This window comes from Ascaphus truei, chromosome 1, assembly GCF_040206685.1.
Source record: "Ascaphus truei isolate aAscTru1 chromosome 1, aAscTru1.hap1, whole genome shotgun sequence".
Classification (NCBI taxonomy): Eukaryota; Metazoa; Chordata; class Amphibia; order Anura; family Ascaphidae; genus Ascaphus; species Ascaphus truei.
Window position 1 is genome coordinate 9012667 of NC_134483.1, and position 25202 is coordinate 9037868.

General features: G+C 48.2%; 1 protein-coding gene across 4 annotated transcripts in view; it reads right to left on the minus strand.

Moving 5' to 3' along the window:
* Positions 1-25202, minus strand: part of LOC142475204 (von Willebrand factor A domain-containing protein 5A-like) — a 354651-nt gene that overhangs the window by 197004 nt on the left and 132445 nt on the right. For 2 of the 4 annotated variants that reach the window (XM_075581228.1, XM_075581278.1), the window contains exons 2-6: positions 5019-5077; positions 2728-2930; positions 2206-2428; positions 1292-1461; positions 381-495 (exon numbers count right to left, since the gene is read on the minus strand). In XM_075581228.1, the coding sequence (XP_075437343.1) occupies positions 381-495; positions 1292-1461; positions 2206-2428; positions 2728-2930; positions 5019-5064 (757 nt within the window). In that variant the 5' untranslated portion in view covers positions 5065-5077. Of the gene's footprint in view, positions 1-380; positions 496-1291; positions 1462-2205; positions 2429-2727; positions 2931-5018; positions 5078-13883; positions 14471-25202 lie in introns of those variants that run through there. The other 2 variants (XM_075581322.1, XM_075581199.1) reach the window with 2 other exon arrangements.

A 25202-nucleotide genomic window follows, 5' to 3' on the forward strand; every position in this document is an offset into this window, starting at 1 on the left:
TCTGTCTCACATTTTAATCTGGTCTGTAACTGTTACATACGCCTATAACATATATTATCTGTAACTGTGCATGCAATGTCTTGTATATAATGTATAACTTTGCTCACTTATGTAACTATGTATTTGTAACCAAGAATTTAGCATCATAACTATGCCCAGGACGTACGTGAAAACGAGAGGTACCTCTCAATGTATTACTTCCTGGTAAAACATGTTATAAATAAATAACATATACTGGAGATCTAAATAACTGTGAGCATATTATACATTACTATTCCTAACATGTATTATTTTGAGACAAAACTAATTGCAAACAGTACAGTATAACATCAAATAAAAACAATGGGGGTCCAAGTAGGGCCCCAAATTTTCAGGCTCACCTGCTTCAGCATCCGGAAGCCCAGACTCAATAGTGACACTGGGCTTGTTCACCTCCTTGTAATAAACAAGAAGTTCCACGTCTCTCTCAAACTTGTGTCCTTCAGCCAGTGAAACCTGGAGGGAGGGAGGAGATGCACCAGTGGGGTGAAGGTTTGTGACAGAGAGAAGGAACATACAGCAATATAAAGAGAAGGATTAGCCCCTTAGCTACCAACAACGTACCGGGGAAGAGGGTAGGAGGCAAATAGGATGGAAAGGAAAAGGAACAAAGGAATTAAAGATGGAGGAAGGGGAAAGACATGTTAGAAAGGTACTATACCTTTCCAAAGAGAGAGAAAAAGGAAATGGTGGGAAAGAAGAAAAGCAAAAGAGAAAGACAGAAGGACAAAGGTAGAACGACACAAGAGAAATGGATACAATCAATAAATATTCAACATGAGACTTTAGTGCATAAAAAAAAGCAAGACTTGAGTCTGGTGGAAGAGTGTTAGGAGAAACCAAGGTATCCATGAACAGAAGTTCCACCTGTCACAGTAGTAAGCCATTACTCAAGAGTTGGATTCGGATGGGGAAGCAGGGTGTAGGACAAGTTAAATCTAAGGGACTTATTCTAGGAATCATATAGGGGAATGTAAGCGAAAACAGCCTAATTAGCCACATCAGATCACATAGAATAAGTCCCAAAGGGCCATATTTGCAGAGTGGTAAATGGAGTATAATTTCCATCTCAAACCAAGAGAATACCCTTCAATATAAGGTTTGAAACACTGGTTAAGCAGTGTCTGGTGGACACGTCCAGTATTTAACCTCTCTGAAAGCAGAATCCTAGCAGGGCAGGTGTAAGTAAGTTCATTCAGAGGGGTAGTTTATAAGTATATTTAGAGGAGAGTTTCGTTATCTGTTCCCTCACCTTGGCCGCAGTTTTGTCATCATTGGTGTACTGGAGAGGGGTGATCCCGCAGTTAGACTGGACCTTGGAGATGCCGTACGCAGACTGGAAGTGGGCACTCATACTCAGGGTGTATGGGATCTGACCAGGGGGGACGCGCGGGAGGTTGGCAGTAATACTGTCTTCTTGATCTACACAGAGGGACAAGAAAATAGGAGAAGGAAAGATTGAGAAGGGGACAGAGAAAAATAACACTTGTAAGTATTTCTCAGACTACATTTCAACTTGTGTTTTGTGCAGTTCCAATGCAAAGCAGATTGTGTTACAGGACCACACAACTTAACCCATTTAGTGCCTGAGGGGGCAGGAAAGCACGGTGTTTCATGGGCCTCGGACACTCAAAGGGTTAAGCTGTGGGCTGAACACAAATCTTTCAACAAACTCTTTGAACGTGACTTGGAGCTGCTCGTTTCAAAAGTCAGACTTTGTGCGGAGATTTAAACTCCAGCGTTGAGAGAATAAAAAGTATATGGAGCTGTCTCGTAAAGTGCTGTATCAGGTAAGGTCTTCTCCTTCACCTCCTGCTGATAACTCCGCTTGTGTTGGAACAGATACTGAACCAATTTACATTGGGCAATTAGCTCCATAGTAAAATTAATGGAAGAAATTGACACAAAACCAATAAAGCTATGTGCACTAAATTAAAGTGTTAGTGCAATCCTTATTTCATGCTGTGGAATAAATGTTGTATCTGCTGTCACATAAACCCATTATCCGTATGATTTAAAGATCAGTTTTAATTTCACCCTCAGATATTTTGTATTACAGTATCTGTATAGTTTATTATTTCCGGCTTATGCCCCGTTTCAATCACAGAGCAGGTGCTCTCTACATGAGCCCCTCTCACCGAAGTCTCCCACAAGGCTCTGCTTTACCTCTCGGGGTGTATCTGGGGTTGAGGACGGCCGGCAGCACAAAGCGCACGGCTCCGTCCGCCTCCAGCGGCAGCTCCCGCACGTAGCTCAGTGTCACCTCGGCCTCCTGACCGGGCAGCAGGTTTCCCACGCTGCAGCTAAAGATGTCCCCGGAACTCTCATCCTCCTCCAATAGGAAGGCCTGCTGGCCCTGGCTGAGGGCCTCATCGTAGGTTTTGTGAGCCTGTGAGACACACACAGTGGGAGATGCAATGGATCCATTTATTTGTTCCCTGTCGTACGTAAGACGTTTACGTACAAAGCTTCTTACATTTGCACCAGATAGTTGTGCACAAAAGCGTCACGTCCCCTCAGACCTGGAGAGTGTTTTAGCTCCAACAAGGGAGAAATATAAGAGCAGGTCTGAAGAGTTTAAAGGCTGGAGATACGGTGGCTTTAAATAAAAGGGGTCTTCTGTTGGCTGGGAAATCCTTGGTAGATCATGATATTTAATATCTGAAGATTACATTACGTCACCATTACCTGCTTCTTCTCCTGAATCTCTGCTACAATCTTTTTCCCGTCCACCGTTGCCTTAAAGCTGTACACGGCAGAGTCTTCATCCATAGGGAACACAAAGACGGCCTCCACCGCCTTCTCCTCCAGGTTCTTATACTTCAACGTTGCTGTTACATCCGCCACGAAACCTTGAACCTGAACATCAACGGAGATCCCCCGCAGAGGGACTGTGGGGAGCACAAACAGAGAGAACTACTTAGACATGGAGAGTCTTACCTGGATATGTTCCCATGTTCTTCACAGTTTCAAACCACAATGTACTATGATAATTGAAGCAGAGAACACTTCAGAACGAAGGTGTCCTTCAAAGTTCTAGTAACCATATGGTTCCGGAGAAATATAGATTTGTTATAGGGTGTGATATCTTTAAGAGGATCAACATTAGGTTTCGTCATATATGAAATTAGTGTATACATGTAGTATAGATATAAATATATATATAGAGTTTTTTTAATTTAGTAGACCAGTGTTTTTTCATCCCAACTAGATGATATATTTGTATCACAAACATTCAAACCCTATATCATCATGTATGTATATCATCATGTATGTATATCATCATGTGAGGAGGGACTGGCCTCGGGAGAGGAACTTTTGAAGAAGCTTGGCAGGCCACCTGCACTTGGATAATACAGATCAGTAACAAGACTCTGAAAATAACATCCTACTCCAGTCAGACTGCGAGTGATCTTTGGGAAGGGCTCCTTAAATCACTTGTTTACTAAAGGTCTGTATGTTATTTTAAATTTCTAGAAAATCAAAAATCCACTCTTTCCTTCCCGACGCGAAAACTGGAACTACAGGTATCAGTTGTTGGGCATCGACAGTAATGACACAGAGACGTGGAACCGTTCACCTTTTATTAGGCGGGCCAGGACCCGATTCCATCTCTTGCAAGATATGACCATCATATGATATCTTCCCTCTCCATCATTCCCTGGTCAGGCCCTCCAAAGGCTTGAGGCCCTTGAGGATAGTCGTCACACCCTTACCCCCTGATGGGGTAAGACAGAACCCCTCCTCACTCACTGGGGAGCAGGCTACATCCTTTCTCCTCTAAATTTGGTTTAGGAGCCTCTTATATACCTGGGAAGGGGTTAGTGACCCTGCCCCAAACTGGGCAGGTGTTAGAGGAGGTCCCGGTGTCACACCATACCACGTGTGACCCCTTACACTACCGCCCCCCCCAGTCATGACGCCCCCAACTGCCATTCAGCCTGCACCTGGCTATGGCAACAATCTTGCTAGTGTGCCAACGGACTCACACCCATGCCATGTGAAAGGGATCTAACCCCGACACTGCCTGCACTTACATGCCAGGGCCGGGAAACACATAGCCAGGGGCACTATTATTTAATGGAGACTTGTCATCCGGAGGGTTTCACAACCCTGGCCCATAGAAAACATACGTACACCTCACATTAAAAGTAGAGAAACCGAGCGTTACCCGTATTGGTGTTTCTGATGAGTAATATTGATATGGACGTCACATGCTTGAGATGTAACATAAAATAATAAAATGGTGGTGCAGGGCCTGCATAATAAACCTTACAGGAAAGACTAAGAGGACCTGGACAGCTTGGAAGGAAGCAGGGAGAGGAGGGAGACCTTCTAATACATGAAAGGTTTGGGGACAGAGGAATTGTTAGAATAAGAGGCCATTCTCCGATACTGGGGGGTGGAAGCTGAGGGAAAAGTGAGGAAGTATTTCTTACTGGAAAGGGGGGGAGGGGTCATTTATCCCAACAGAGGTAATAGAAACTCATGTCGTACGAGAGATCAAACATGCTTGAGATAGACACACGGCTATCCTAAATATTATATACAGTAATTTTCATATCGGACAGGAAAATGGGCAGACTCAGGGGGCCAGTTGGTTCTGATTTGACATCTATGTCTATGTTTCTTTTTGTACAAACGCAGCCTTCCCTTCTACGCTGAGATTTTAATTTTTCACTTATTAAGGGAATTATTCCATGGCGAATTTCTGATGATTGGGGAAAACTAAATGGCCCCTGGCTGCATTACTGTCGGTGAGCCAATCAACGAGTGGAAATGTGCTGTGACATGTGGACTTCCCTTCACTGATTGGCTGATGCAGCCTATGCCCTCTCTTGTCACAGAGACTTCCCTGGTGAATAGCTTGGGAACTGGGCCATTCTCAGTGATAAGGAAGCAGCTTCTGCTCAGAACCCCCTGGTTCAGGTAATAGAAAAAACATATATGATGAATATGAAGAGAATTAGGAATCTCACCTGGCTTCTTGGAGCTCACGATGATAAGGCCACAGCACGGACGCATGTTTCTGATTGATCTGTGAAGAGATTAGAAGGAGGAAGGGGAATCAGGTAAACACACAGATAATATACAGGACATTATTAAAGTCTGTGCATCAGGCAGTAATTAACACTACTCTCCTCAGAATCCAGGTCCCTCTCTCCAAGGGAATAGGGTGGTGACCATCTTGGATCTACAATTGTAAGGAATCGGGGAACACGTCTTTGCGACGTGTTCCCTCCTTACCTGTCCCTGCACAGACCTCCGCTCCGGTACCACCGCGTGCGTGCACCCCTGCTCTGTTTACAGAGCGCGCGCGCAGCTCTGCTAGTGCTGCCATGGAGCATAGCTTCACACCCCTGGATGCACCACGCTTCTCTCTCGCCGCCGAGGGGGGGGGGGGGGGGAAGGAGGGCGCCGGGGAGATGTGCCGCCAGCGGGGAGGTGGTGGTGGTGGTGGTGGGGGGGGGGAACGGGGACATGCATTCAATATTACATTCCCCGGGCGAAGCCGGGTACAAAAGCTAGTTATATATATGTTGTAACCCTAATCCCACAATTTATTGTGAAATAATCCAGCAGTTACTTGAAAAACACTGTAAAAACGTGCGTGTGTGTGTGTGTGCGTGTGCGTGTGCGTGTGTATAATTCAGAGCAAAACCACGTCGATGTTGAAATTGCTGCTTCCTGGCACTTCCCACCATAGGTGGTAGATGTGTATACATTCAGGGAACCCATTACTGCTTGGGATAAACACACAATTTATCCAACAATGAAAACACCCCAGGATCTCATTGGGAAGACTGAGTGGGTCAAGTTATTACTGCATGCCGCCATTTTGTGTGAGATACCCATATTCATCCCAAATAAATGTCATCTTAAAATAGATTATTTCTAGTGACATAAAAAAAGAAAGCAAACAGCGCACTGCCAGGGAGTCAGGTGGTGAAAAGATAAAAATCCATTTATTGCAGAACATATCTGATAAAAAACATCACCCCAGGGGGGGGGGGTAACAAAAAGCCTCCTACGCGTTTCGGACGGGTAGGTCCTTTATCACTCCTTGATAAAGGACCTACCCGTCCGAAACGCGTAGGAGGCTGTTTGCTTTCTTTTTTTATGTATCTGGATTATCTCCATGGCTGGCACGCCACAGTGGACCCCAGGAGACAGCAGACGTGGGTAAGGATGATATGTCTTTATGTTTGACCACTATAGTTGAGTACTCTAACTGGGACGGCGTAAACTACCAGAAGGCAACAAATTTCACATATGGTTATGAGTGACTCACAGGCCATTTCATATATTAAACCCACTCTGCTATATTGGGGTCCTTGAAGATTCATACTATATGGACCAGTCGTTATATGATTGGAGCACCCCTTGATCTTCTACCTATTTCTAGTGACATAAATTAAATCGCACATTATAGAGCCTGAACGCCACTGAAATTGTTCAGGATGTTCTCCAGCGGTTTCCCCTGTGCGCACTGCTGCTTCACATCAGGGGGTAAGAACAGATGTGCGCTATTATACACAGTGCAGTGAGGAGAGGAGATGTGCGCTGTTATATACAGTGCAGAGAGGGGAGATGTGCGCTATTATACACAGTGCAGTGAGGAGAGGAGATGTGCAGCGCTATTATACACAGTGCAGTGAGGAGAGGGGAGATGTGCAGCGCTATTATACACAGTGCAGTGAGGAGAGGGGAGATGTGCGGTGCTATTATACACAGTGCAGTGAGGAGAGGGGAGATGTGCGGTGCTATTATACACAGTGCAGTGAGGAGAGGGGAGATGTGCAGCGCTATTATACACAGTGCAGTGAGGAGAGGGGAGATGTGCAGCGCTATTATACACAGTGCAGTGAGGAGAGGGGAGATGTGCAGCGCTATTATACACAGTGCAGTGAGGAGAGGGGAGATGTGCGCTATTATACACAGTGCAGTGAGGAGAGGGGAGATGTGCGCTATTGTACACAGTGCAGTGAGGAGAGGGGAGATGTGCGCTATTATACACAGTGCAGTGAGGAGAGGGGAGATGTGCGCTATTATACACAGTGCAGTGAGGAGAGGGGAGATGTGCGCTATTATATACAGTGCAGTGAGGAGAGGGGAGATGTGCGCTATTATATACAGTGCAGTGAGGAGAGGGGAGATGTGCGCTATTATATACAGTGCAGTGAGGAGAGGGGAGATGTGCGCTATTATATACAGTGCAGTGAGGAGAGGGCAGATGTGCGCTGTTATATACAGTGCAGTGAGGAGAGGGGAGATGTGCGCTATTATATACAGTGCAGTGAGGAGGGGGGAGATGTGCGCTATTATATACAGTGCAGTGAGGAGAGGGGAGATGTGCGCTATTATACACAGTACAGTGAGGAGAGGGGAAATGTGCGGTGCTATTATATACAGTGCAGTGAGGGGAGGAGATGTGCGCTGTTATATACAGTGCAGAGAGGGGAGATGTGCGCTATTATACACAGTGCAGTGAGGAGAGGGGAGATGTGCGGTGCTATTATATACAGTGCAGTGAGGAGAGGGGAGATGTGCGGTGCTATTATATACAGTGCAGTGAGGAGAGGGGAGATGTGCGGTGCTATTATATACAGTGCAGTGAGGAGAGGGGAGATGTGCGGTGCTATTATATACAGTGCAGTGAGGAGAGGGGAGATGTGCGGTGCTATTATATACAGTGCAGTGAGGAGAGGGGAGATGTGCGCTGTTATACACAGTGCAGTGAGGAGAGGGGAGATGTGCGGTGCTATTATATACAGTGCAGTGAGGAGAGGGGAGATGTGCGGTGCTATTATATACAGTGCAGTGAGGAGAGGGGAGATGTGCGGTGCTATTATATACAGTGCAGTGAGGAGAGGGGAGATGTGCGGTGCTATTATATACAGTGCAGTGAGGGGAGGAGATGTGCGCTGTTATATACAGTGCAGAGAGGGGAGATGTGTGCTATTATACACAGTGCAGTGAGGAGAGGGGAGATGTGCGCTATTATACACAGTGCAGTGAGGAGAGGGGAGATGTGCGGTGCTATTATATACAGTGCAGTGAGGAGAGGGGAGATGTGCGGTGCTATTATATACAGTGCAGTGAGGAGAGGGGAGATGTGCGGTGCTATTATATACAGTGCAGTGAGGAGAGGGGAGATGTGCGGTGCTATTATATACAGTGCAGTGAGGAGAGGGGAGATGTGCGCTATTATATACAGTGCAGTGAGGAGCGGGAAATGTGCAGCGCTATTATATACAGTGCAGTGAGGAGAGGGGAGATGTGCGCTATTATATACAGTGCAGTGAGGAGAGGGGAGATGTGCGCTATTATATACAGTGCAGTGAGGAGAGGGGAGATGTGCGCTATTATATACAGTGCAGTGAGGAGAGGGGAGATATGCGCTATTATACACAGTGCAGTGAGGAGAGGGGAGATGTGCGGTGCTATTATATACAGTGCAGTGAGGAGAGGGGAGATGTGCGCTATTATACACAGTGCAGTGAGGAGAGGGGAGATGTGCGGTGCTATTATATACAGTGCAGTGAGGAGAGGGGAGATGTGCGCTATTATACACAGTGCAGTGAGGAGAGGGGAGATGTGCGCTGTTATATACAGTGCAGTGAGGAGAGGGGAGATGTGCGCTATTATACACAGTGCAGTGAGGAGAGGGGAGATGTGCGCTATTATACACAGTGCAGTGAGGAGAGGGGAGATGTGCGGTGCTATTATATACAGTGCAGTGAGGAGAGGGGAGATGTGCGGTGCTATTATATACAGTGCAGTGAGGAGAGGGGAGATGTGCGGTGCTATTATATACAGTGCAGTGAGGAGAGGGGAGATGTGCGCTATTATACACAGTGCAGTGAGGAGAGGGGAGATGTGCGGTGCTATTATATACAGTGCAGTGAGGAGAGGGGAGATGTGCGGTGCTATTATATACAGTGCAGTGAGGAGAGGGGAGATGTGCGCTATTATACACAGTGCAGTGAGGAGAGGGGAGATGTGCAGCGCTATTATACACAGTGCAGTGAGGAGAGGGGAGATGTGCAGTGCTATTATACACAGTGCAGTGAGGAGAGGGGAGATGTGCGCTATTATATACAGTGCAGTGAGGAGAGGGGAGATGTGCGCTATTATATACAGTGCAGTGAGGAGAGGGGAGATGTGCGCTATTATATACAGTGCAGTGAGGAGAGGGGAGATGTGCGGTGCTATTATACACAGTGCAGTGAGGAGAGGGGAGATGTGCGCTATTATATACAGTGCAGTGAGGAGAGGGGAGATGTGCGCTATTATATACAGTGCAGTGAGGAGAGGGGAGATGTGCGCTATTATATACAGTGCAGTGAGGAGAGGGGAGATGTGCGCTATTATATACAGTGCAGTGAGGAGAGGGGAGATGTGCGCTATTATATACAGTGCAGTGAGGAGAGGGGAGATGTGCGCTATTATATACAGTGCAGTGAGGAGAGGGGAGATGTGCGCTATTATATACAGTGCAGTGAGGAGAGGGCAGATGTGCGCTATTATATACAGTGCAGTGAGGAGAGGGGAGATATGCGCTATTATACACAGTGCAGTGAGGAGAGGGGAGATGTGCGCTATTATACACAGTGCAGTGAGGAGAGGGGAGATGTGCGCTATTATACACAGTGCAGTGAGGAGAGGGGAGATGTGCGGTGCTATTATATACAGTGCAGTGAGGAGAGGGGAGATGTGCGCTATTATACACAGTGCAGTGAGGAGAGGGGAGATGTGCGGTGCTATTATATACAGTGCAGTGAGGAGAGGGGAGATGTGCGCTATTATACACAGTGCAGTGAGGAGAGGGGAAATGTGCGCTGTTATATACAGTGCAGTGAGGAGAGGGGAGATGTGCGCTATTATACACAGTGCAGTGAGGAGAGGGGAGATGTGCGCTATTATACACAGTGCAGTGAGGAGAGGGGAGATGTGCGCTATTATACACAGTGCAGTGAGGAGAGGGGAGATGTGCGGTGCTATTATATACAGTGCAGTGAGGAGAGGGGAGATGTGCGGTGCTATTATATACAGTGCAGTGAGGAGAGGGGAGATGTGCGCTATTATACACAGTGCAGTGAGGAGAGGGGAGATGTGCGGTGCTATTATATACAGTGCAGTGAGGAGAGGGGAGATGTGCGGTGCTATTATATACAGTGCAGTGAGGAGAGGGGAGATGTGTGGTGCTATTATATACAGTGCAGTGAGGAGAGGGGAGATGTGCGGTGCTATTATACACAGTACAGTGAGGAGAGGGGAGATGTGCGCTATTATATACAGTGCAGTGAGGAGAGGGGAGATGTGCGCTATTATATACAGTGCAGTGAGGAGAGGGGAGATGTGCGCTATTATATACAGTGCAGTGAGGAGAGGGGAGATGTGCGGTGCTATTATACACAGTGCAGTGAGGAGAGGGGAGATGTGCGCTATTATACACAGTGCAGTGAGGAGAGGGGAGATGTGCGCTATTATACACAGTGCAGCGAGGAGAGGGGAGATGTGCGCTATTATACACAGTGCAGTGAGGAGAGGGGAGATGTGCGCTATTATACACAGTGCAGTGAGGAGAGGGGAGATGTGCGGTGCTATTATACACAGTGCAGAGAGGAGAGGGGAGATGTGCGCTATTATATACAGTGCAGTGAGGAGAGGGGAGATGTGCGGTGCTATTATACACAGTGCAGTGAGGAGAGGGGAGATGTGCGCTATTATATACAGTGTAGTGAGGGGAGATGTGCGCTATTATATACAGTGCAGTGAGGGGAGATGTGCGCTATTATATACAGTGCAGTGAGGGGAGATGTGCGCTATTATATACAGTGCAGTGAGGGGAGATGTGCGCTATTATATACAGTGCAGTGAGGAGAGGGGAGATGTGCGCTATTATACACAGTACAGTGAGGAGAGGGGAGATGTGCGGTGCTATTATATACAGTGCAGTGAGGAGAGGGGAGATGTGCGGTGCTATTATATACAGTGCAGTGAGGAGAGGGGAGATGTGCGCTATAATATACAGTGCAGTGAGGAGAGGGGAGATGTGCGCTATTATATACAGTGCAGTGAGGAGAGGGGAGCTGTCCCTGAGCCTCAGCGCGCCTCCGCACGCCAGCAGGAACACTGGCCAGGGTGAGCATCGGGGCTTGAGACGCTTGCAGAGCAAGCAAAATTGAATTTGCCGCCTCCAAGCGCGTCACGTAAGCGGTTCACCAAATGAGGGCGAACCAGCTCAGTGCCGTTGTGGCCGCGCCCCCAGATGAGCGTGCCCCTAGCCACACATTGCACGGCCGAGCAGGCCGCAGCCTAAGGCTGCGTCCATAGAGACGGAAGCCGTGCGGAGGCGCGCTGAGGCTGAGGGAAAGCGGCGCTTTCCCTGGCCTTAGAGCGTGCGCCGTCCGTGGGCGTGTCTGGGGGTGGGCCAGTGACGTCACGGAGCTGGTTCTCCCTCATTCAGCGAACCGCTCACGTGACCGGCCCTGCGCTCCGGCAAGCGAAGAAACTAAAGATTTATTAAGACACGCTTCCGCAGGCGTGCGGAAGCGTGCGCGAGCCCCTGCTAAAGCCGCTCTCATTGCGGCGGCAGGGGCTCAGTGCCGAGCAGCAGTGCGCCTCAGCACGAGTCAGCGCCTAAGCGATGACCATGCCCGAGGCCTAAGGACTCGGGCATGGTGCCTCGGGCCGCGCTCCGGCTCTGCGCCTGCAGAAGCTGGTGCTTTTTTGTGGCCTGACATGTGAGGCAGTGAGCGCGCTTTGGGGGCCGTGCAAAGGTGCAAAGGTGTGGCGGAGGTGGGGCTAGTCCCTCATCCCCATTGGATGTTTGCTGTCACGTGACCGCTCCTCCGCTCCCCTCAGCGCGTATATTTAAACTTGCCTGTCGCCTGCATTTCCACACGCCTCCGCACACATGCGTAAGCGGCTCCTAAGGCTGCGGTCCCACTAACTACTACAGCGCACGCCTGTGCGATCAAGCCCCGCCCCCCCAGTTCCTCCGGTCCCAGTTCCTACCTTGTCGCGCGCCTTTCCCCAGCGCTGCGCGACGGGTTTTCAGGCAGGCAGGGGAGTTTGAGATTGGCATTTGCGACGGAGGCGCGGTCACGCCCCCACCGGCGGTTCAGCCAATGAGGGCGAACCAGCCACGGGACGTCATGGCCACGCCCCCGCAAACCTACCGCTACGCCCAATCCCGTCGCAAACGTTCTCTCTCCCCTCAGACCTCTGATTAACCCTTTAATAAGGCGCGTCAGCAGACCTCTGATTAACCCTTTAATAAGGCGCGTCAGCAGACCTCTGATTAACCCTTTAATAAGGCGTGTCAGCAGACCTCTGATTAACCCTTTAAGGTGCGTCAGCAGACCTCTGATTAACCCTTTATTAAGGTGCGTCAGCAGACCTCTGATTAACCCTTTATTAAGGCGCGTCAGCAGACCTCTGATTAACCCTTTATTAAAGGCGCGTCAGCAGACCCCTGATTAACCCTTTAATAAGGCGTGTCAGCAGACCCCTGATTAACCCTTTAATAAGGCGTGTCAGCAGACCCCTGATTAACCCTTTAATAAGGCGTGTCAGCAGACCCCTGATTAACCCTTTAATAAGGCGTGTCAGCAGACCCCTGATTAACCCTTTAATAAGGCGTGTCAGCAGACCCTGATTAACCCTTTAATAAGGCGTGTCAGCAGACCCCTGATTAACCCTTTAATAAGGCGCGTCAGCAGACCTCTGATTAACCCTTTAATAAGGCGCGTCAGCAGACCTCTGATTAACCCTTTAATAAGGTGTGTCAGCAGACCTCTGATTAACCCTTTAATAAGGTGTGTCAGCAGACCTCTGATTAACCCTTCTATAGAAAGGTGCGTTAGCAGACCTCTGATTAACCCTTCTATAGAAAGGTGCGTCAGCAGACCCCTGATTAACCCTTGTACATAAAGGTGCGTTAGCAGATCTCTGTCTAAATAAGATTCTTGGCGGCTGCCTCCAGAACACAGAGCCAAAGCATTACAGTACCAGAACTGCCCGCAATGCCAGCACTGCCCGTTTGTGAACACAATGCTTTGTCATACTGTATGTTTTTCCTGGCAGCTTATCAATGCCGAACCCAACCATCAAGTACAGGCAAACATCAGCGTATTACAAAGCAATATCCCAGGGGCATTTAAACTTTAAAGCCAGACTATGGATATCTAGAAACGTATTTGGAAACGTTAACATTTTGCCCTACTCCTAAGCAGCATAGAAGTATTCTGTACGTGAATAAGGTATACTTTGCAGTATTGAGCGTTGTATCTTGAATACTCACATGTGTGTACTTCTCTTAACCTGGAAATACAAATTTAGAAATAAACCTGGCGCATTTTTCTTCAATGATGATAAATGGAGCCCATTTTCTATTTCAATTTATCATCATTGAAGAAAAAGACTCTTTCTACCCCAGTCACCACCATATCCTTTATGGACTTCAGATATTTTCATTTCTTTGTTTATTTCACATAATCACTGTATATTGAATATCACTTATATGCGCCCGGTTTATGTCTAAATTTGTATTTGCATGTTGTTTTTTGGGCACTAATTGAGATAGTTTCCACATTAGATTACCAGGCAGCTTTTTTGTGCACTGCACTATTTATTAGGTCTAGCGCTTGTTTTAGTATCACTTAACCTGGAAGCTTAATAAATTGGCAATTGCTGATCTTTTAACTTCAACCCACGAAATGATCGGATAAGCTGCATGTGTATGTATGTATAAACGTGTGTGTGTGTGTGCGTATATATATATATATATATATATATATATATATAACAGATCATACATGTGGGTACTAACAAACCTGATTGTGTTCTGGTGATAGCTGGATCTGGGTCCTGGTTCTGGTTGTATCTCTGGGGACAGGTCTGGTTCCAGATGACAGCCTGGGATGGTCTCTCCTGCTCCTCTGTGTTTCAGATCAGTCTCCTGATGACTGATTCCAGTCACAAGTGAATGAGTGTATCTCTCTTCCTGATGGCAATCTGTCCCCTGGAAGTTACAATGTGATCTCTCTCTCTCTCTGTCTCTCTCTGTCTCTCCCTCTGTCTCTCCCTCTGTCTCTCCCTCTGTCTCTCCCTCTGTCTCTCCCTCTGTCTCTCCCTCTGTCTCTCCCTCTGTCTCTCCCTCTGTCTCTCTCTCTGTCTCTCTGCTGCTTTTTCTGCTCACACACCTTGGCCCTGTTCCTGCTTAGCCTAATCTCTCTTATTGTGCAGCTCTCTTCCTCACTCTGTTAGCTGCTTTTCTCTCTCTGTGTTCAAATCAAATAATATATATTGGCATAAGGAAGGGACATTCAGTATTGCCAGTGTGTGAGTAATTGGGGGTGGGGTCACTGCATGGTGGGGGCGTTCCAGCACCTCCCAGCATAGGAGGGAGTGTCTGCAGACAGAGATCAGTGTCAGTGTCAGAGGCAGCAGCAGCAGCGCATGTGCAGAGCCTGCAGAGCTGGGAGTGTCTGCAAACTGAGATCAGTGCCAGAGGCAGCAGCAGCAGCTGAGCATGTGCAGAGCCTGCGCAGAGCGGGGAGTGTCTGCAAACAGAGATCAGTGCCAGTGTCAGAGGCAGCAGCAGCAGCGCATGTGCAGAGCCTGCGCAGAGCGGGGAGTGTCTGCAGACAGAGATCAGTGCCAGAGGCAGCAGCAGCAGCGCCTGCGCAGAGCTGGGAGTGTCTGCAAACAGAGATCAGTGCCAGAGGCAACAGCAGCAGCTGAGCATGTGCAGAGCCTGCAGAGCTGGGAGTGTCTGCAGACAGAGATCAGTGCCAGAGGCAGCAGCAGCAGAGCATGTGCAGAGCCTGCGCAGAGCTGGGGGTGTCTGCAGACAGAGATCAGTGCCAGAGGCAGCAGCAGCAGCGCATGTGCAGAGCCTGCAGAGCTGGGAGTGTCTGCAAACTGAGATCAGTGTCAGAGGCAGCAGCAGCTGAGCATGTGCAGAGCCTGCAGAGCTGGGAGTGTCTGCAAACAGAGATCAGTGCCAGAGGCAGCAGCAGCAGCTGAGCATGTGCAGAGCCTGCAGAGCTGGGAGTGTCTGCAGACAGAGATCAGTGCCAGAGGCAGCAGCAGCAGCTGAGCATGTGCAGAGCCTGCGCAGAGCTGGAAGTGTCTGCAAACAGAGATCAGTGCCAGGGGCAGCAGCAGCTGAGCATGTGCAGAGCCTGCGCAGGAGGGAGTGTCTGCAAACAGAGATCAGTGCCAGAGGCAGCAGCTGAGCATGTGCAGAGCCTGCGCAGAGCTGGGAGTGTCTGCAAACAGAGATCAGTGCCAGAGGCAGCAGCTGAGCATGTGCAGAGCCTGCGCAGAGCTGGGAGTGTCTGCAAACAGAGATCAGTGCCAGAGGCAGCAGCAGCAGCGCATGTGCAGAGCCTGCGCAGAGCTGGGGGTGTCTGCAAACAGAGATCAGTGCCAGAGGCAGCAGCTGAGCATGTGCAGAGCCTGCGCAGAGCTGGGGGTGTCTGCAAACAGAGATCAGTGCCAGAGGCAGCAGCAGCTGAGCATGTGCAGAGCCTGCGCAGAGCTGGGGGTGTCTGCAAACAGAGATCAGTGCCAGGGGCAGCAGCAGCTGAGCATGTGCAGAGCCTGCGCAGAGCTGGGGGTGTCTGCAAACAGAGATCAGTGCCAGAGGCAGCAGCAGCAGCTGAGCATGTGCAGAGCCTGCGCAGGAGGGAGTGTCTGCAAACAGAGATCAGTGCCAGAGGCAGCAGCTGAGCATGTGCAGAGCCTGCGCAGAGCTGGGGGTGTCTGCAAACAGAGATCAGTGCCAGAGGCAGCAGCTGAGCATGTGCAGAGCCTGCGCAGAGCTGGGGGTGTCTGCAAACAGAGATCAGTGCCAGAGGCAGCAGCAGCTGAGCATGTGCAGAGCCTGCGCAGAGCTGGGGGTGTCTGCAAACAGAGATCAGTGCCAGGGGCAGCAGCAGCTGAGCATGTGCAGAGCCTGCGCAGAGCTGGGAGTGTCTGCAAACAGAGATCAGTGCCAGAGGCAGCAGCAGCAGCGCATGTGCAGAGCCTGCGCAGAGCTGGGAGTGTCTGCAAACAGAGATCAGTGCCAGAGGCAGCAGCAGCAGCGCATGTGCAGAGCCTGCGCAGAGCTGGGAGTGTCTGCAAACAGAGATCAGTGCCAGAGGCAGCAGCTGAGCATGTGCAGAGCCTGCGCAGAGCTGGGAGTGTCTGCAAACAGAGATCAGTGCCAGAGGCAGCAGCAGCAGCTGAGCATGTGCAGAGCCTGCGCAGAGCTGGGGGTGTCTGCAAACAGAGATCAGTGCCAGAGGCAGCAGCAGCTGAGCATGTGCAGAGCCTGCAGAGCAAATAGAGATCAGTGCCAGAGGCAGCAGCTGAGCATGTGCAGAGCATGTGCAGAGCCTGCAGAGCAAATAGAGATCAGTGCCAGAGGCAGCAGCTGAGCATGTGCAGAGCCTGCAGAGCATGTGCAGAGCCTGCAGAGCAAATAGAGATCAGTGCCAGAGGCAGCAGCAGCGCATGTGCAGAGCCTGCAGAGCAAATAGAGATCAGTGCCAGAGGCAGCAGCAGCAGCTGAGCATGTGCAGAGCCTGCGCAGAGCTGGGAGTGTCTGCAAACAGAGATCAGTGTCAGAGGCAGCAGCAGCGCATGTGCAGAGCCTGCGCAGAGCTGGGAGTGTCTGCAAACAGAGATCAGTGCCAGAGGCAGCAGCAGCAGCTGAGCATGTGCAGAGCTGGGGGTGTCTGTGACCCGCAGCCTCGCACTGCAAACCTCGGGCTCCGGGAGTCATTAAGAATCATTGGGGCTCCTGCACCAATATAATACTTTACTGCCATTTGGTAAAGAAGTGTTGTGGGCATATACATGTACAGCAAATATACATAGGTACAAATACATATTGGCTTCTTTAGGTTGCATATAACTATTTAGTACAGCACATTGTATATTGACCTGACATTATATATATATATATATATATATATATATATATATATATATATATATCTTTAATTTTTTGTTGCTAGGATATATGATACACTGTAACCTAATTTATAAGTGTAGCCAGGGTCCCTACGGTCCCCCTGACTCCCGGTTCTCTCTCCCTTACCTCCAGTTGTTGCGGGGGCGAGCGCGTCGCCGGGGGCTCCCTGTGGCAGCTGCGGCTGGACGCCGCCATGTTTAATGTGTCCGTGCATGCGCGGAGGGTCGCGCATGCGCAGAGGCGATCCGGAGGCCATCTTGCGGTTGGTGCAAGGTTCGCGCATGCGCAGGAGGTGGTTGGAGTCGCAGCGGCCATTACAGTTAGTGCAGGGGCTTTGGAGGTTGCGCAGGCGCAGGTAGGTCTAGTGGTGGCGTTCTGCTCCTCTTCTAAGCGCGCTCTCTCTGCCCTTACGGCTGCCTCTTTCTGACTATATTCAGCCCTAGCACGTGCAGCCTCCGTGGTGGCTCGCGCCTTGGTAGTGTTTGCGCTCACGCTAGACGCATTAGATTGCACTGATTTAGCTGACCTTGATGAGTGCCTGGATGTGCTGGAGCGCTGCGATGCGGTCTCCAGGAGGAGCGCCTTTCTCTCACTTTGCGCTTCCGTGATGGCGGTCTGCACAATGCCGTCACGTTCCAGATCAATCGTTTTTTGCAGGTCGCGTTCCCGCGTGCTGTCTTCCGAGTTAGTCCTTGTCAGATAGGTGACATATGCCTGTGACAGCGCTATGTAACGTCGGTGGCATGACTTCATCTGAGTGATCGCTACTGACCTATTAATCTGCCTATGCAATCAGTAGAGACGAACATATGCCGTTCTCTACTACTGATTCCATAGGCGGATTAAAAGGTCAGTAGATTACCATTGACCTGTTCACAATGAGTTATACAACCCTCCCCAATACAGTGGTAACATTTTGGTGTATCTAGTGCATCAGACTGTTCATTACTATATATGAGCAGGCTCTGATTTTTTAGTTAAAATCATTATTATACCATTACACCAACCCAACTGTGGGTAAATAATTCTGCTATGAGTAGGTTCTAGAGGGGAGCTAACCCCATAACACTACAGGGGATACTTGCATAGACTCAGGAGCCATATTCTCCGCTAATGCATATTTAAATCAGAAGCTTTAACGGGGTGGTTTATTTATTTGGGGCAGGTCATGGACCTGTATACCTGATCCCTTATATAAATATTTGTAATTAATAATAAAAGGGTTTTACTTGCACTATACCCATTTCACATTCTCACACCACGAGTGCATTCGGTAGGGCACCTTTCTATGTATATTATTTCATGTTTGCTCTGGGCCCTACATTGCACCTTGGTGTATCCTATTCTTTTTCTATCTCAAAGGCTGATGCGGACATCCTTTTCCCATTTTACCCCAATCCCGTCTATGCGACCAAACTAACTTGTCAGCAGACAAAGGAGAGGTCGGCAGACCCATTCTCAGCTGGGAGATTTGGGAGGTTGCTATAGCAACCAACACTGGCTAAGTTGAAAGTAACTAAATGTACGTAACAGTTTCCACATACACTGGGAGTTACAGAAGCAGGGAAAGCATACAACTAAAAATGTACAGAACTGGCAGTCAGAGCTGCAAAGGGGGGGCAGAAAAATATGTAATCCTGTTCCAGGACAGAAGCGCTACTGTATGTACATTAATGGCGCTACAGTATATAAATAAAGACACACATACTGTACATACCTTAGCAAACTAGACACCCTCTGCAATTCAATATGCCGCTTTGTCCTCCAATGTAACAGCGCACATCACTGCGAAATGCTCAAAGAACTAGATCTAGAAGTAGAATCTCGCGGGCGCGCGTTGTAGCTGAGTTACCGGGGCCTAAGACATGTGAATGTGCTCTCAAGTGATCTTTTTATTTGCTATATGCAATACGGTGGAGGTTTCTTGTTGCCTTTTTCACCCACCATAGCTTACACACATAGTGTACACACAGACGCACACACACAGACACACGCACACACACCTTTGCCTGAGCAGGAAAATCTGCCCCTTTTATTAGACTAACTGTAGGCAACTAGCATGTTTTGTTTTAACAGCAGTGCTAATTTTGCAGGGGAACCTAAAGGATTCACTTTATTTAGAAAAAGATTCACTTTTTTATTTAGAAAAAACTATATACTGTGACTAAGAAATGATTGAAAATGAAGCTGGAATAATGTATGGGACAGGACCCGTCCGATTTCTGCAGCAGTTCCTTATTTAAATCTGGATTCTTTTTTGCTGTTTACATATAAATTGCGTTTGTAATTGATTCCCGTACTTCTCTTTCCCTACAAAGACACCGCAGAGTACAAATATTTGGGATACCTTTGTGATCTCCACGATAACCAGATACTTTGCAGTTCTTTTGTGATAAGATTATTCTTAAACCTTTCTGTGGGCGGCCTGTGAACTCCCTTTCCCTTTGTTCATGTCTATGAACTACTGTAATTACGTTGCCAATGACTAAACAGATAAAGGGGAGGTACCATAATTACCAGATACATTTAGAAATATATGTATTTTTTAACAAGGACACAATGTGTACACTTTCATTCTGCGAGTGGGGGCTGAATATTTCCAAGACAAACATTGATAAAATGTAAAAAAAAAATAAAAAAATGTTTGCACACTGTGGACTTGCTGTAGGATCACAGGGCGTTAGTGTCAGTGAAGGGGTTAAATTTGGGTAGAAACCCAATAGGATGTCCCAGCTCTCACTGACTTACCTGCGCCCTGCATCTAGTCTCCAGCATTTGTTTGGGTGCTGTGTCTATCCCTTCTGTTTTTAAATCTGGGTGATTGACGCCTTGTTTCTGCTCCGATCTGACACCCATAAGTACATTTAAACCTGACACTTATAAGAACATTCAAAGTATTTTAGGGTTCGGTTATAAACACAATGTGCTGACACACGGGAGGGGTGCCATTTATTTTGACTGCTCCCTTTTGTACCATCAATGTATGTACAACAATAGTTTGCACTGGCAGAGCCCTTCTCTCTTTCCCTCCTCGTATCTTCATTGGCTTTCTGAGACGGCCGGATAAAGGTAGAGCGAAATATTTGCTTTATGTATGGTTACATTTATTTAAGGAAGCCAAAGGATTTACAAGGTGATGGTTTTTCTGGTCATTTACATTGGATTTCCCCCTTTTAAATACAGTTTTCTAAGTTATCATTAGTAGTTATTATTAGATGGAGATCGAAAATCCTCCCCCCAAGTAACCACCTCCTAGGTCTGTCTGGCAGAGACGTGTGCTGGAAAAGAAACCTGATCATCCCTTCATGTGACGGGTTACTTTAGGTTGTCATTGATAGAAGCGTGTATAAGGCGAGACCCACAAACTCGGACTGAAGAGTGAAACTTACTGGCGCAGACAGTTAGGAGCCCGGAAACAAAGGCAAGTGTGAGGATTCAACGTAAGTCCATGCCATGGTTATCAATAAACTAATCAGGAATAAAATGGCAATCTTTTTCCCGTTAATTATAATATATCACCAAACAGCTAGAGAGCCGAGAAACGCGTTGGGCAGGCTGGTTACACTGTGTTTGATACCAATACTGTACGTGGCGCCTGACTAAGTTTACATATCGAGCATTTTTTTTGCACATTGATGTTTTTTGCTGTTATGTACCTTGTTTTGTTTATGTTTCTGTGTTATTTGCACGCACCTTGTGGATTCTCAGAGTACTCGGGCCTCAGCTTGGTGTGTGGCCCCGTTTCCTAGCAACCAGTCACTGAGGTCTTTGGCGCCATTTTTTTTTGTGCTGGCATTCTGGGGGAGGGTATATAACTCGCCAGACTTTTTGGTTCCGTATCTTGACAAGGGTCCAAGAGTGGACCGAAACGTTGATCTTTTTCAACAATAAATGAATATTTCTTTATAGCGAATAAAAATATATATTTGTGGGCACATTCACATGTCTCAGACAGGTCTGCAAACCGACTTTTCATCATTGTCACTTAGCATACAGTGCTTCCACTGCAGCCAGGGAAACTGGGTAATTTCATGTAAATGAGCACACAGCGTCACTTAATACTGATGAGACCCAAATGGTTGAAAAAGCTGTCTGTGAGTAGGGTTACTGGATATGCACTTCTATAGCCCAGGCTGTGCTGAAAAGCTGTGTAATACAGCAGGCATACGTTTATAGGGGTCCATGTAAAAATGGATAAGAAGCAAAAAGGTGACACTGTGTGCTTAGTTGCACATCATTACCCAGAATCCCTGGCTGCAGTGTGAGCACTGTATGCTAAGAGATAATGGGGAAAGGCAGCGTTGTAGACCTGACTGAGATGTATATGTGCTCACACGCGGGGTTTTTATTTGCTGTCACAGTAAAGTGGACTTTTTTTGTCACTTTGTTTTACCCACCAAAATGTACATATACTTGTATGTACACCACTACATAAAGTCTAACTTTTAATATCTGAATTTAAAAAAACTTTTGAGCAAAATAAAATGAGTACTGACTTAATATTTCCCACTTGTTAGACAATGTACAATAATATTGGCTGAATTAGCACTTGGAATGAGCCTTAATGTCTAACACAACACACATCACTGCGAAATGCTCAAAGAACTAGATTGGTCATCACTCGAGTCTAGGCGCAAAGTTCACCTTTCCTGTCTTGCCTTCAAATACTTTCTGGGCAAGCTACCCAGCTACCTGAACAAGCTCCTCACCCCTACCACATGCAGCACCTACTGTATCACCTGAGATCAGACTCCAAAAGACTGTTCATGGTCCCAAGGCTCAACAAAGTATCCGGACGTTCCTCCTTCTCTTACCGTGCACCCCAAAACTGGAACAACCTACCAGAGACTCTCACAGCCTCCACCAGTTTAAATTCTTTCAAATCTAAGGCTGTCTCACATTTTAATCTGGTCTTTAACTGTTTCATACGCCCATAATATATATTTTCTTTAACTGTGCATGCAAAGTCTTGTATATAATGTATACCCTGCTCATTATGTAACTGTATTTGTAACCATGTATTATTTGTCTTAACTCTGTGCCCAGGACATACGTGAAAACGAGAGGTAACTCTCAATGTATTACTTCCTGGTAAAACATTTGATAAATAAATAAATAACTAAATGCCCTGTATGATGGCAGCATGAGTAACTGCCAGTGTATATGGGATTCACAGGTACAGCTGTAAGAAGTGTTGATATAATGCACTTTACTCCTCAGTGAATCATGGGACAGGCACACCACACGGAATGTATACAGATCAAGTAATGTTCTATCACTCTGAGTAATCAGTGATAAGACTCTGTGCCAGTATGGTGCCAACAAGCTAGGTTAGGCAGTGTTGCAGGGTACATGCAACCACACGTGGGTTTCTGAAATGGCTTATTTATTTCACCAGCAAAAACATGGAACAAAAATAACAGCTTTTCTTCAGCTTCTATAAATTAACGCAATATAAGTCCTGAGCGGGGCTTTGCCCCTCCTGTTCAAAGTCCAGAGAAACAATTCAGCAATAAACAAAAATGTCACAAAAAAACAGACATTACTGTAAATCAAGCTGTTCTCCCTCCAGAGTTTCAGTGTCTCTCCATGGTTCAGACAGCCCAGCATGTGTCAGCAGCCTCGGTTTTTAAAGCCCCTTAACGATGCAGCTGGGACCTGCCCATTAACGAGACCTTCCCAGCTGAATGTTAACCCTGTCACTGCTGCACTGCAGACCTAAACATAGGTCTGCCAGGCATAGAGCTGGTGTCTTATATTCACTGTTACAGGCAGCCTCATTAGTATAGTGTCAGGCTAATAGACAGTGGTTGTCATAGTATGCAAATGACATAAGTGTATCTGGTTAGAAGCTACAAAGTATCATAAAGTAATTCTGCAACGCTCTACTCGAGCTCCCAGTAATGCCGCTAGGGCCTTAGTGCAGACCGCTCCCCCCTGCTATCGGCAAGGACAAGGAGCGATACTTGGCAGCCAGCGATCGATAGGCGAGGTGAGTATGAATACTCCCGCTAGCCGGGATACACGCTGGCTGCCAATGTTAACGGAGACCCGCTGTGTACTGCGATCGCGGAATAAAGTCATGTGACCGCACGGTCACGGAGTACAGTTGCAAGCTGCCGATAACCGGTAACCCTAATGCCTGAAAACTAGACTGACCAGTATAAGTGAACTGGTTCCCTACAGTACAGAAATAAGTGGTGACGTACTCCAATTAAAAATGAAACGTCCCCGACGTGCGTTTCACTCCTGGGAAGGAGCTTCGTCAGGGGAAGTAAGCGCAGGTCCCACAGGTGCACTTTAAATACCCTAGCGTAGTCATGGCAACCTACAAATGCTCGGTACAGAGCCAGCATTACCATTTCGCGACAGCGCCATCTATTGGTGGACATACAGATTGCAGAAACTGCACCTGGACCATAGAAAATCTAATTGGTACAAATTAATGAAGCAACCATCCAAAAATATATTCATGTGGATATAGTGTAATTAACGCGTTGGGCAGTTTTAAGAGTGTGATCGCATTGGAGCAGAGCACTGCAGGATCATTTCCAGATATACGAGCAGGAGAAGGGCGTTTCGGCTATTTGTCCCGCCCCCAGTGATGTGTTTCCGGTAACAGAGCGGCAGTCGGCACCAGGAGAAGCAGAGAACAACCAGCGGTTACGCGCATCCAGACGCAGAACGTAGGAAGTGATCGGAGTTTCCCCTGATTGCCACGAGCCCATCAGTAGCTGCTACCGGATTCTAACCACCTTACACCCCTGCTTGTATTCAGTTTACGTCTTCTTCACACATGTAAATCCCTGCTGTGGAGCCTGAAGTCACAAATTGGACTCTCCTCTATTGGACATTGTCGCAATTCTTGGACTCCATATTTGTTCTTATATTGGACTCTAAGGCGCCGGTTTGTATTGTTGTTTTTTGTAATTAAATAAATGTTATCGTGGATGTATAGAGCCATGAGTTGGCACCGCCAGCACAGCTGAGAACGAGAATTGTATCCATAGAACACAACTTAAAGATCGTTATATACATAGTTAATGTAAATAATCTGAAATGTTATGATAAAATAATAGACAGATTGCAGAGGTACCCAGACACCAACTTACAGCAGGACAATGTCGATATTCCTCCTGTTTATATGGTACTAGCTGAGAGACCCGGCGTTGCCCGGGATGTAAATGCGTAATAGGTAGTATTATTTATAAATTGTGGAACAATAGGTGAGTATTTGTTGTAAAGGTTGGATAATAATATTGAAAAGAAAGATGGAAGAAAATGTAATACGATGTTGTATAAAAATGGTTTATTGTAACCACACCACAGTACAATGTATATTTTGGTGCCATAAGTGATGTAAAAATGTGAGGCGTGTGTCCTGCTAGGGTGTGAGGCGGCGGGTGGCGCGTGGGTTGTGAGTGCTGTCTGCGAGTGGGGGTCCTGCTAGGGTGTGAGGCGGCGGGTGGTGCGTGGGTTGTGAGTGCTGTCTGTGAGTGGGGGTCCTGCTAGGGTGTGAGGCGGCGGGTGGCGCGTGGGTTGTGAGTGCTGTCTGTGAGTGGGGGTCCTGCTAGGGTGTGAGGCGGCGGGTGGCGCGTGGGTTGTGAGTGCTGTCTGTGCGTGGGGGTCCTGCTAGGGTGTGAGGCGGTGGGACAGTGATGTCGGTGCGTAGGGGCGGGAGGAAGCAGGTGTGTGTGGCGGCAGGTATGTGTCGAGTGTGGCGGGTGTCTGTTGAGTGCGTGCAGCGGCTGTGAGGCAGTGGGTGAAAGGCAGAGGCGGCCGGAGTAAGGGCGGGTGAAAGGCAGAGGCGGGGGTGGGGAGGCGGTAAGGCGGGCAGGAAGGCGAAGGGCGGCGGAAAGGGGAGGAGGGGGTGGTGGAGGGGGGCAAGGGGTGGAGGAGGGGGGCAAGGGGTGGAGGAGGGGGGAAGGGTTAGAGGAGGGGGGAAGGGTTAGAGGAGGGGGGAAGGGTTAGAGGAGGGGGGAAGGGTTAGAGGAGCGGGGGGGGAAGGGTTAGAGGAGCGGGGGTGGGAAGGGTTAGAGGAGCGGGGGGGGGGGGAAGGGTTAGAGGAGGGTGGGAAGGGGTGGGAGGGGAGGGGGGTGGAGGGGAGGGGGGTGCAGGGGTGGAGGGGAGGGGAGGGGGGGGTGGAGGGGAGCGGAGGGGGGGGTGGAGGGGAGCGGAGGGGGGG